This window comes from Oncorhynchus mykiss, chromosome 11 (assembly GCF_057628025.1).
Source record: "Oncorhynchus mykiss isolate SJ-2025 chromosome 11, ASM5762802v1, whole genome shotgun sequence".
NCBI lineage: Eukaryota > Metazoa > Chordata > Actinopteri > Salmoniformes > Salmonidae > Oncorhynchus > Oncorhynchus mykiss.
Window position 1 is genome coordinate 10,570,720 of NC_143032.1, and position 13,461 is coordinate 10,584,180.

At 43.6% G+C, this 13,461-nt stretch overlaps 1 protein-coding gene across 4 annotated transcripts in view; it reads left to right on the forward strand.

Annotated features, from left to right (window-relative positions):
- The window catches only part of LOC110535248 (guanine nucleotide-binding protein G(olf) subunit alpha), a 61,646-nt gene that overhangs the window by 40,155 nt on the left and 8,030 nt on the right, over window positions 1-13,461 (forward strand). For all 4 annotated transcript variants that reach the window (XM_036934814.2, XM_036934815.2, XM_090189327.1 and 1 more), the window contains exon 6: window positions 12,049-12,103. In XM_036934814.2, coding sequence (XP_036790709.2) covers window positions 12,049-12,103 — 55 coding nt within the window. The remainder of the gene's footprint in view (window positions 1-12,048; window positions 12,104-13,461) is intronic.

The window sequence follows — 13,461 nt, forward strand, 5'->3', positions numbered from 1 at the left end:
TTCTGTATACTTCTGGCCCTTCTTTGGACACTGTGTTAACTAACCTCCAGACGAGCTTCAATGCCATACAACTCTCCTTCCGTGGCCTCCAACTGCTCTTTAAATGCAAATAAAACTAAATGCATGCTCTTCACCCGATCGCTGCCCACACTTGCCCGCCCATCCAGCATCACTACTCTGGACAGTTCTGACTTAGAATATGTGGACAACTACAAATACCTAGGTGTCTGGTTAGACTGTAAACTCTCCTTCCAGTCTCACATTAAACATCTCCAACCCAAAATTCAAAATTAAATCTAGAATCAGCTTCCTATTTCGCAACAACAGCATCCTTCACTCATGCTGCTAAACATACCCTTGTAAAACTGACCATCCTACCGATCCTCGACTTTGACGATGTCATTTAATAAATAGCATCCAATACTCTGCTCAGCAAATTGGATGCAATCTATCACAGTGCCATCCGTTTTGTCACCAAAGCCCCATATACTACCCACCACTGCAACCTGTATGCTCTCGTTGGCTGGCCCTCGCTTGATATTCCTCGCCAAACCCACTGGATCCAGGTCATCTATAAGTCTTTGCTAGGTAAAGCCCCACCTTATCTCAGCTCACTGGTCACCATAGCAGCACCCACCCTTAGCACGCACTCCAGCAGGTATATTTCACTGGTCATCCCCAAAGCCAATTCCTCCTTTGGCCGCCTTTCCTATGCGTGCTCTGCTGCCAATGACTGGAAAGAACTGCAAAAATCACTGAAGCTAGAGACCCATATCTCTCTCACTAACTTTAATCATCAACTGTCAGAGCAGCTCACAGATCACTGCACCTGTACATAGCCCATCTGTAAATAGCCCATCCAACTACCTCATCCCCATACTGTTATTTATTTTGCTCCTTTGCACCCCAGTATCTCTACTTGCACACTCATCTTCTGCACATCTACCATTCCAGTGTTTAATTGCTATATTGTAATTACTTCGCCACCATGGCCTATGTATTGCCTTACCTCCCTTAACTTACCTCATTTGCACACACTGTCACGCCCGGACCGTAGAGCTTTTTACGTCTCTATTTTGGTTTGGTCAGGGTGTGATTTGGGTGGACATTTTTTGTATTTCTTTGTTTTGGCCGGGTATGGTTCTCAATCAGGGACAGCTATCTATCGTTGTCTCTGATTGGGAACCATACTTAGGTAGCTTTTCCCCACATGGGTTTTGTGGGTAGTTCTTTTCTGTTTTGTGTTTCTGCACCTGACAGGACTGTTTCGGTTTTCGTTCATTCTCTGTGTGAGTTTTGTTATTTAGTGTTCAGTTGAAATATAAGTATGAACACCTACCACGCTGCACATTGGTCCTCACCTTCTTCAACAGACGATTGTTACACACATTGTATATAGACTCTTTCTATTGTATTATTGACTGTATGTTTGTTTATGTGTGACTCTGTGTTGTCTTTGTCGCACAGCTTTGCTTTATCTTGGCCAGGTCACAGTTATAAATGAGAACTTGTTCTCAACTAGCCTACCTGGTAAATAAAGGTGAAATAAATCAATAAACAATGTATATGGCAACTTCTGTATATATGCCTGTATGGCAACTATACTAAATAGCTCCAATACTGGTAGTAATGCATCTAAAATGGAGGAGAGTTGAAGGCCCATCCTTCTCCTCTGACTGCCTTCACCACTTGGTCCTCGTCAGACATTTTGATTCCTTCTCTAGTTTGTCACCTTCATTACTCACCACACATCCTTTGGTCATTGTTTGTCCATGTGCAGAGGTTTCTAGACAGATAAAATTTGATGTGTGTGATGTACTCTCGTTCTTTAGGTCGTTTGACTTCTCTCGTCAGTCAGTTAGATCCAGCTGTAGTGACTTCTCTCGTCAGTCAGTTAGATCCAGCTGTAGTGACTTCCCTCGTCAGTCAGTTAGATCCAGCTGTAGTGACTTCCCTCGTCAGTCAGTTAGATCCAGCTGTAGTGACTTCCCTCGTCAGTCAGTTAGATCCAGCTGTAGTGACTTCCCTCGTCAGTCAGTTAGATCCAGCTGTAGTGACTTCCCTCGTCAGTCAGTTAGATCCAGCTGTAGTGACTTCCCTCGTCAGTCAGTTAGATCCAGCTGTAGTGACTTCCCTCGTCAGTCAGTTAGATCCAGCTGTAGTGACTTCCCTCGTCAGTCAGTTAGATCCAGCTGTAGTGACTTCCCTCGTCAGTCAGTTAGATCCAGCTGTAGTGACTTCTCTCGTCAGTCAGTTAGATCCAGCTGTAGTGACTTCTCTCGTCAGTCAGTTAGATCCAGCTGTAGTGACTTCTCTCGTCAGTCAGTTAGATCCAGCTGTAGTGACTTCTCTCGTCAGTCAGTTAGATCCAGCTGTAGTGACTTCCCTCGTCAGTCAGTTAGATCCAGCTGTAGTGACTTCTCTCGTCAGTCAGTTAGATCCAGCTGTAGTGACTTCTCTCGTCAGTCAGTTAGATCCAGCTGTAGTGACTTCTCTCCCCAGTCAGTTAGTTCCAGCTGTAGTGACTTCTCTCCCCAGTCAGTTAGATCCAGCTGTAGTGACTTCTCTCGTCAGTCAGTTAGATCCAGCTGTAGTGACTTCTCTCGTCAGTCAGTTAGATCCAGCTGTAGTGACTTCTCTCGTCAGTCAGTTAGATCCAGCTGTAATGACTTCTCTCCCCAGTCAGTTAGATCCAGCTGTAGTGATTTCTCTCTCCAGTCAGTTAGATCCAGCTGTAGTGACTTCTCTCCCCAGTCAGTTAGATCCAGCTGTAGTGACTTCTCTCCCCAGTCAGTTAGATCCAGCTGTAGTGACTTCTCTCCCCAGTCAGTTAGATCCAGCTGTAGTGACTTCTCTCGTCAGTCAGTTAGATCCAGCTGTTATGGAAAGAGGCCTATAGGCGCATACACACATCTATGTAAATTGTGTGTGTGTGTGTGTGTGTGCGAGCGAGCGAGCGAGCGAGCATAAGCCAGCTAAGGAAGAGGAGGAGCGCTCTCTATCGACCCCGCTGACAGGGGTTGCCGTGGCAACCCAGCTGCAGCCCAATGCAGGCACAGTCGGTCACCACTTCGCCCATCTCAGAGGGGGCGCCACCCAGAGGCCACTAGAGGAATAACACAAATGGAGCCTCACCCTGTCTGCTCGGGTTCAGTCAGTATAGAGTTGAGAAGCTGCATGGGCTTGGCCCCGTTCCTTTTGGAGGAATCAAACATCCTATCAGAGCTCTGCTATTTTATATTTGTCCCCGTTTTATTTAGGGAAGTTAACGATTGGACAGACCTCTCTCGTTGTGAGCAGTTCCTCAAAAGTTTACACATAAATCTACTCCCCTGTGTGTGTGTGTGTCACAATGCTAGGTCCTGCTGAGTGTATGTGCTTAGCTACCCCCCCCCCCCCCCCCCCCCCCCTCCACTCTGTGCACAATCTTAGTGGGGCAGGTACAGTGTGTGTGTTTATCTGCCCGCTCGAGGCTTGTATAATCTGAAGATCCATTCCCAGGGTTATTTTTAGCACCAGCTCCCCTGCAGCTGGGTGTGTCTCTGTGTGTGTCTCTGTGTATTTCTGGGTGTGTCTCTGTGTATTTCTGGGTGTGTCTCTGTGTATTTCTGGGTGTGTCTCTGTGTGTTTCTGGGTGTGTCTCTGTGTGTGGGGGGGGGGGGGGGGTGTATTTGCACATGTTTCCTGTGGAAAAATGTGTAGCAGTGTGGGGGGGGGGGGTTGTTCTGGGAGTCTGGGGTTCCCCCCCTGGATTTTTTTTATTATGTGGAAGTACTGAGTAGCTCAGTTCTGGTAACTTTTTAAAAGGACATTCTACTCCAAAATAAATTAAAACAAAATTATGCCGACATCATATAAAATATCATTTCCGCCTCCAGAAATGAGCCCAATAATATATTGGTAAATGTAAACTCAGCAAGAAAAGAAATGTCCCTTTTTCAGGACCCTGTCTTTCAAAGATAATTTGTAAAAATCCAAATATCTTCACAGATCTTCATTGTAAAGGGTTTAAACACTGTTTCCCATGCTTGTTCAATGAACCATAAACTATTAATGAACATGCACCTGTGGAACGGTCGTTAAGACACTAACAGCTTACAGACGGTAGGCAATTAAGGTCACAGTTATGAAAACTTAGCACACTAAAGATGCCTTTCTACTGACTCTGGAAAAACACCAAAAGAAAGATGCCCAGGGTGCCTGCTCATCTGCGTGAACGTGCCTTAGGCATGCTGCAAGGAGGCATGAGGACTGCAGATGTAGCCAGGGCAATAAATTGCAATGTTCGTACTGTGAGACGACTAAGACAGCGCTACAGGGAGACAGGACGGACAGCTGATCGTCCTCGCAGTGGCAGACCACGTGTAACAACAACTGCACAGGATCGGTACATCCGAACATCACACCTGCGGGACAGGTACAGGATGGCACCAACAACTGCCCGAGTTACACCAGGAACGAACAATCCCTCCATCAGTGCTCAGACTGTCCGCAATAGGCTGAGAGGCTGGACTGAGGGCTTGTAGGCCTGTTGTAAGGCAGGTCCTCACCAGACATCACCGACAACAACGTCACCTATGGGCACAAACCCACCGTTGCTGGACCAGACAGGACTGGCAAAAAGTGCTCTTCACTGACGAGTCACGGTTTTGTCTCGCCAGGGTTGATGGTCGCGTTTATTGTTGAAGGAATGAGCGTTACACCGAGGCCTGTACTCTGGAGCGGGATCGATTTGGAGGTGGAGGGACCGTCATGGTCTGGGGCGGTGTGTCACAGCATCATCGGACTGAGCTTGTTGTCATTGCAGGCAATCTCAACGCTGTGCGTTACAGAGAAGACATCCTCCTCCCTCATGTGGTACCCTTCCTGCAGGCTCATCCTGACATGACCCTCCAGCATGACAATGCCACCAGCCATACTGCTCGGTCTGTGCGTGATTTCCTGCAGGACAGGAATGTCAGTGTTCTGCCATGGCCAGCGAAGATCTCAAATACAAATATTTAGACAGGTTAAGTTTCCTGAAAATAAATGCGGTAGACAGTGAGAGGACGTTTCTTTTTTTGCTGAGTTTCTTTGTAACATTTAGCTTATGCATGGTCCGCATAGTGCTAGCAATAATCATTATCACCAGAAGCCCAACTGATGCAGCATAGTGGCTGAAAATATATAGGCTGAAGCAAGGAGTTTTTTTATCTGCATTTACCCTATTGGGCTAATTATTAGCCAGATTCCAAATGTGATCTTTAACCTAGTTAGCATCCTATTGATACATTTTATCACCCAACATTTTGTTTTACATAGGCCTACATTATATTCACTGTGTCTGCCTGTTAGGGTAACTTCAGTACTCACTGAAACCACTTCACGCCACCTTTCTTTCTCCCAACTGTCCCTGGTTGCCACTTCTCACGCTCATCTAAAAATGTTGTCTTGTCTCATCACAATTTAAGTCTCTCAAAAACAATATATTTTGAGGTAGGGTGGCGTGTTCCCCTATTGACCCGTGTTACATTTAACCCCTGGTACATTTACGCGCTCACATCCAATTGCTGCAGAGCAGTAACCTGCTTAACAATGATGCTGCTATAAACTCCAGATTTAAAATGGTGCGGTTCTCGCATATTTAAGAGTTAAGAGATAAATAAAGTTAGAATGGAAAGCTAGGATCCCCCTCTGATTAATAAAGGCTATTAAAATGTCTGTTTTCCCCACGATTGCATTGACTGCTTGTCAGAAGGCATGGTTTCCTCTCTGTGGCACTCGTAACTTGAATGTGCCTCAAGGAATATTTCTCTAGTATAGAACACACAAGAACAAGCCGACTAGATAAATAAATCAACTATTCTACTATGGTGTTGTCTGATTTGTCTGTTTATTACTCGTTTTCTTTGCAGTGAAAAATGATATGTTATGGAGTTTTTGAAGTGCGCCTCCGCATTAATATTTCTTTCATGTTACATATTTTTGATTTTGCTGTGGCGTGCCACCACAGCTAAATAAGTGCAGCAGAAACACTGGTGCAAGTCTTAATCTGTTTAATGTATCTGTCAGGATGCAAAATGGCCCCGTCTTTCCTCATATAAACTCTCTCCATTGTCAGGCAGAAGAAGAGCTCCTATCATAGGCTCTAGTAGTATTTACAACACTCCTAACATCAAGCTAGTAGTACTAAGAACACTCCCTAACATGTAGTAGTAGTACTAAGAACACTCCCTAACATGTAGTAGTAGTACTAAGAACACTCCCTAACATGTAGTACTAAGAACACTCCCTAACATATTGTAGTAGTACTAAGAACACTCCCTAACATGTAGTACTAAGAACACTCCCTAACATGTAGTAGTAGTACTAAGAACACTCCCTAACATGTAGTACTAAGAACACTCCCTAACATGTAGTACTAAGAACACTCCCTAACATGTAGTACTAAGAACACTCCCTAACATGTAGTAGTAGTACTAAGAACACTCCCTAACATGTAGTAGTAGTACTAAGAACACTCCCTAACATGTAGTAGTAGTAGTACTAAGAACACTCCCTAACATGTAGTAGTAGTACTAAGAACACTCCCTAACATGTAGTAGTAGTACTAAGAACACTCCCTAACATGTAGTAGTAGTACTAAGAACACTCCCTAACATGTAGTAGTAGTACTAAGAACACTCCCTAACATGTAGTAGTAGTAGTACTAAGAACACTCCCTAACATGTAGTAGTAGTAGTACTAAGAACACTCCCTAACATGTAGTAGTAGTACTAAGAACACTCCCTAACATGTAGTAGTAGTACTAAGAACACTCCCTAACATGTAGTAGTAGTAGTACTAAGAACACTCCCTAACATGTAGTAGTAGTACTAAGAACACTCCCTAACATGTAGTAGTAGTACTAAGAACACTCCCTAACATGTAGTAGTAGTACTAAGAACACTCCCTAACATGTAGTAGTAGTACTAAGAACACTCCCTAACATGTAGTAGTAGTAGTACTAAGAACACTCCCTAACATGTAGTAGTAGTACTAAGAACACTCCCTAACATGTAGTAGTAGTACTAAGAACACTCCCTAACATGTATTAGTAGTACTAAGAACACTCCCTAACATGTAGTAGTATTACTAAGAACACTCCCTAACATGTAGTAGTAGTACTAAGAACACTCCCTAACATGTAGTAGTAGTAGTAGTAGTACTAAGAACACTCCCTAACATGTAGTAGTAGTAGTAGTACTAAGCACACTCCTAATGTCAATTCCAGCAGTCAGCATGCCAATTGCACGCTCCTTCAAAACTTTAAACATCTATAACATTGTGTTGTGTGACACAACTGCACATTTTAGAATGACCTTTTATTGCCCCCAGCACAAGGTGTATCTGTGTAATGATCATGCTGATATGCCACAGCGGTCAGGTGGATGGATTGTCTTGGCCAAGGAGAACTGCTCACTAACAGCATTTGAGAGAAATCAGCTTTTTTGTGCATATGGAGAATTTCTGGGGTCTTTTATTTCAGCTCATGAAACATGGGACCAACATTTTACATGTTGCGTTTTATATTTTTCAGTGTATTTTAGGGCCCTGCTTTGGTGTTACAAAGTGTGTGTGTGTTATGTATACAGCATCCTATTGTGAAATGGCTTCATACTCCATCAAGCTTACAGATGTGCCTTTAGGTCATAACTTGTGGTCTAAAATGTTTCCATTCTCTTCTTTGTGTTATTATCTGTCATTAGGAGAGACTACAGTATAGGCCGTCCCAATCATCCATATTTCTCTCCCTGCTGTTTTGAAAGCGTCTGGTTCTTCTGGTAAAGCCATTCTCTGTGTGTTGTATCGTGAGTGATCGTTTTGTTGAGTGACCCGATTTCCACACTGACCACCACAGACACTCAAAATGTGGAAACTATTGATCCCATCTTTCCATTCGACCAATTAATAGCATCAGCCAGTAGATTTAGGCTGTGGACAAGTCCATGGGTCAAATTAAAACAGGGCAGCACTGGCCTGTGTTTAGTGGAGGAACAGTTCAACCTTGCGTTTAAGAGCTGAGTGTTGGTAGCAAGGGATGGGGATCACTCAGTCAGGGAGAGGGAATTATGAAACGTGGCTGTGTTTGGTCGTGTTTACAGGCCCAAACTCTATAGGATACTTTTTTTGTTTTGGGGTTTCTGTGTAACTTGTATAAGAGGGTTGGTAACATCTTATTAACTATGGTTCTTACTAAATAATTCCATTGGCAACTGCCTGGTACCAACTGGTCCATTATAAAGAACTAACCAGGTAGTTACATCAGAATGTATTTAACCAGGTCCATTATAAAGAACTAACCAGGTAGTTACATCAGAATGTATTTAACCAGGTCCATTATAAAGAACTAACCAGGTAGTTACATCAGAATGTATTTAACCAGGTCCATTATAAAGAACTAACCAGGTAGTTACATCAGAATGTATTTAACCAGGTCCATTATAAAGAACTAACCAGGTAGTTACATCAGAATGTATTTAACCAGGTCCATTATAAAGAACTAACCAGGTAGTTACATCAGAATGTATTTAACCAGGTCCATTATAAAGAACTAACCAGGTAGTTACATCAGAATGTATTTAACCAGGTCCATTATAAAGAACTAACCAGGTAGTTACATCAGAATGTATTTAACCAGGTCCATTATAAAGAACTAACCAATAACACAGTAACAACCTTATATTCTGTTGTTTTTTTATGGGACTAATTCAAACTAGCACCAGTCGGTACTCGCGTTTGAAAGTGTACATGACATTGCAACAAAATGTCCCCATGGGGACAATAAAGTCACTAAGTAAGTAAGTACTGACTGGTGCTAGTTTGAATTAGTCCCATAAAAAAACAACAGAATATAAGGTTGTTACTGTGTTATTGGTTAGTTCTTTATAATGGACCTGGTTAAATACATTCTGATGTAACTACCTGGTTAGTTCTTTATAATGGACCTGGTTAAATAGACTTGATAACAGACCGCCCTAATGCTCAACGTTTGATCATTGTAATCACGCGCATGCCTATATATTCGTCAGTTCCTATAAGTCAATTCTTAAGTTAGAACACAACCTCAAGTAAAACTTTACAGAACTGACTTTTGTGGTTGTTGCCTCCTCAGTGTAGAATAGAAGACAGCCGAATAGAAGACAGCCGAAGACCAGAGAATAGAAGACAGCAGAATAGAGTAAAATAGAATTGGGATGTTTCGGGTGGTATCTGCTGGTTCAGCGGTTACAAATGTGCGCGTGCGTGCGTGCTTGGGGTTTGGGACCGCAGGGACACACACACATACACCCAGGGTACATACAGCTCGTGCACACCAGAGCAAGACGGTCTGATCTAGCTCTATGGCAGGAACTAACTGCTGTCTTTAATAATGGAACAGGAAGAGGGGGACGCCCTCTGCTGGGGAGGAATGGTACAGCCTGGGGATGAGATCTGCAGTAGTGTTAGTCATTCAGCATAACGATGTCTCCTAGCGATATAAACTCAGCAAAAAAAAGAAATGTCCCCTTTTCAGGACCCTGTCTTTCATAAAAAATAAAAATCCAAATAACTTCACAGATCTTCATTGTAAAGGGTTTAAACACTGTTTCCCATGCTTGTTCAATGAACCACAAACAATTAATGAACATGCACCTGTGGAATGGTCGTTAAGACACTAACATCTTACAGACGGTAGGCAATTAAGGTCACAGTTATGAAAACTTAAGACACTAAAGAGGCATTTCTACTGACTCTGAAAAACACCAAAAGAAAGATGCCCAGGGTCCCTGCTCATCTGCGTGAACGTGCCTCAAGCTGCAAGGAGGCATGAGGACTGCAATAAATTTATATGTCTGTACTGTGAGACGCCTAAGACGGTGCTACAGAGAGACAGGACGGACAGCTGATCGTCCTCGCATTGGCAGACCACGTGTAACGACACCTGCACAGGATCGGTACATCCGAACATCACACCTGCGGGACAGGTACAGGATGGCAACTACAACTGCCCGAGTTACATCAGAAACGCGCAATCCCTCCATCAGTGCTCAGACTGTCCTCAATCGGTTGAGAGAGGCTGGACTGAGGGCTTGTAGACCTGTTGTAAGGCAGGTCCTCACCAGACATCACCAGCAACAACATTGCCTATGGGCACAAACCCACCGTCACTGGACCAGACAGGACTGGCAAAAAGTGGTCTTCATTGGCGGGTCACGGTTTTGTCTCACCAGGGGTAATGGTCGGATTCAAGTTTATCGTCGAAGGAATGAGTGTTATGCCGAGGCCTGTACTCTGGAGCAAGATCGATTTGGAGGTGGAGGGTCCGTCATGGTCTGGGGCGGTGTGTCACAGCATCATCGGACTGAGCTTGTTGTCATTGTAGGCAATCTCAATGCTGTGCGTTACAGGGAAGACCTCTTCCTCCCTCATGTGGTACCCTTCCTGCGGCTCATCCGGACATGACCCTCCAGCATGACAATGCCACCACGCACAGAACGAGCAGTATGGCTGATTTCCTGCAAGACAGGAATGTCAGTGTTCTGCCATGGCCAGCGAAGTGCCCGGAACTCAATCCCATTGAGCACGTCTGGGACCTGTGGGATCGGAGGGTGAGGGCTAGGGCCATTCCCCACAGAAATGTTCGGGAACTTTCAGGTGCCTTGGTGGAAGAGTGGGGTAACATCTCACCGCAAGATCTGGCTAATCTGGTGCAGTCCATGAGGAGGAGATGCACTGCAGTACTTAATGCAGCTGGTGGCCACACCAGATACTGACTGTTACTTTTGATTTTGATCCCCCACCCCCTTTGTTCAGGGACACATTATTCAATTTCTGTTCGTCACATGTCTGTGGAACTTGTTCAGTTTATGTCTCAGTTGTTGAATCTTGTTATGTTCATACAAATATTTACACATTAAATTTGCTGAAAATAAACACAAGTTGACAGTGAGAGGACATTTATTTTTTGCTGAGTTTAGCTATGTAGTGAAGTGACATGTTCAGAATGCAGTAGATAGAAATACAGTGAATAGAGCGGACCCCATTATTTATATATATATTTACATGAAACTGCCAAACTAAAGGAATCACCAACATAAAGTGTCTTAATAGGGCGTTGGGCCACCACGAGCCAGAACAGCTTCAATGGACCTTGGCATAGATTCTACAAGTGTCTGGAACTCTACTGGAGGGATGTGACACCATTATTCCATGAGAATTTCTATAATTTGGTGTTGATGGTGCTGGAAAATGTCTCAGGCACCACACCAGAATCTCCCGTAAGTGTTCAAATGGGTTGAGATCTGGAGACTGAGACACACACACACTTACACACACACACACACTTACACACACACACACACACACACACTTACACACACACACACCCCTTATACTCCTTTGAGACCCCTCTTTCATAGTCACTGAGGTCTCTTCTTCTAGCCATGGTAGCCAGAATAGTGGGTAACTGGGTGTTTTATACATGACCCTAAGCATGATGGGATGTTAATTGCTTAATTGACCCAGGAACCACACCTGTGTGGTCGCACCTGCTTTCAATATACTTTGTTTCCCTAATTTCCTCAAGTTTTTCCTTTATTTTGGCAGTTAGAACAGATATAGCTATGTAATGAAATGATTGTTCCGTGCTTGGCTAGACCTCTGATCCACTGTCTGTTTGATAGAAACACATTATGTTGTAGTGTGTATTTCTCTAGTGTTCTCACTGTCCCTCCCTCTTCTCTGGTCCCTAACCACTGACTGTCTCAGAGCCCCAGCTCCAAAACCAGCCGCCATGTCCAGCCATATGCTGCATCTATCCAGGAACACACTGGAGCGCGTGCGTGCGTGCATGCGGTATGGGAGTGGTTTAAAGACACCATGGCAACAGACACAAGAAAATGACTTTATTTCTTCTTAATGCTTTTCCTTAGTTAAAATGTGTAGAGTCAGATCTTTATCTATTCTACTGTAATGTCAGTGATATGTACTGTTCCTTAGATCCAGACCAGTGTCACATAATTATGTCTTTTGTTTCCTGTTTTGCAGCTTCTTGAACAAAATTGAGTCTGTGAGGTCGAATGACTACACACCAACAGATCAGGTTAGCAGGCTTTTCAACATTCTAGAGCATAGCTCTAATGTACTGATGAATGACATAGCTCTAATGTACTGATGAATGACATGGCTCTAATGCACTGATGAATGACATAGCTCTAATGTACTGATGAATGACATAGCTGTAATGTACTGATGAATGACATACAGTGCCTTGCGAAAGTATTCGGCCCCCTTGAACTTTGCGACCTTTTGCCACATTTCAGGCTTCAAACATAAAGATATAAAACTGTATTTTTTTGTGAAGAATCAACAACAAGTGGGACACAATCATGAAGTGGAACGACATTTATTGGATATTTCAAACTTTTTTAACAAATCAAAAACTGAAAAATTGGGCGTGCAAAATTATTCAGCCCCCTTAAGTTAATACTTTGTAGCGCCACCTTTTGCTGCGATTACAGATGTAAGTCGCTTGGGGTATGTCTCTATCAGTTTTGCACATCGAGAGACTGAAATCTTTTCCCATTCCTCCTTGCAAAACAGCTCGAGCTCAGTGAGGTTGGATGGAGAGCATTTGTGAACAGCAGTCTTCAGTTCTTTCCACAGATTCTCGATTGGATTCAGGTCTGGACTTTGACTTGGCCATTCTAACACCTGGATATGTTTATTTTTGAACCATTCCATTGTAGATTTTGCTTTATGTTTTGGATCATTGTCTTGTTGGAAGACAAATCTCCGGCCCAGTCTCAGGTCTTTTGCAGACTCCATCAGCTTTTCTTCCAGAATGGTCCTGTATTTGGCTCCATCCATCTTCCCACCAATTTTAACCATCTTCCCTGTCCCTGCTGAAGAAAAGCAGGCCCAAACCATGATGCTGCCACCACCATGTTTGACAGTGGGGATGGTGTGTTCAGCTGTGTTGCTTTTACGCCAAACATAACGTTTTGCATTGTTGCCAAAAAGTTCAATTTTGGTTTCATCTGACCAGAGCACTTTCTTCCACATGTTTGGTGTGTCTCCCAGGTGGCTTGTGGCAAACTTTAAACAACACTTTTTATGGATATCTTTAAGAAATGGCTTTCTTCTTGCCACTCTTCCATAAAGGCCAGATTTGTGCAATATACGACTGATTGTTGTCCTATGGACAGAGTCTCCCACCTCAGCTGTAGATCTCTGCAGTTCATCCAGAGTGATCATGGGCCTCTTGGCTGCATCTCTGATCAGTCTTCTCCTTGTATGAGCTGAAAGTTTAGAGGGACGGCCAGGTCTTGGTAGATTTGCAGTGGTCTGATACTCCTTCCATTTCAATATTATCGCTTGCACAGTGCTCCTTGGGATGTTTAAAGCTTGGGAAATCTTTTTGTATCCAAATCCGGCTTTAAACTTCTTCACAACAGTATC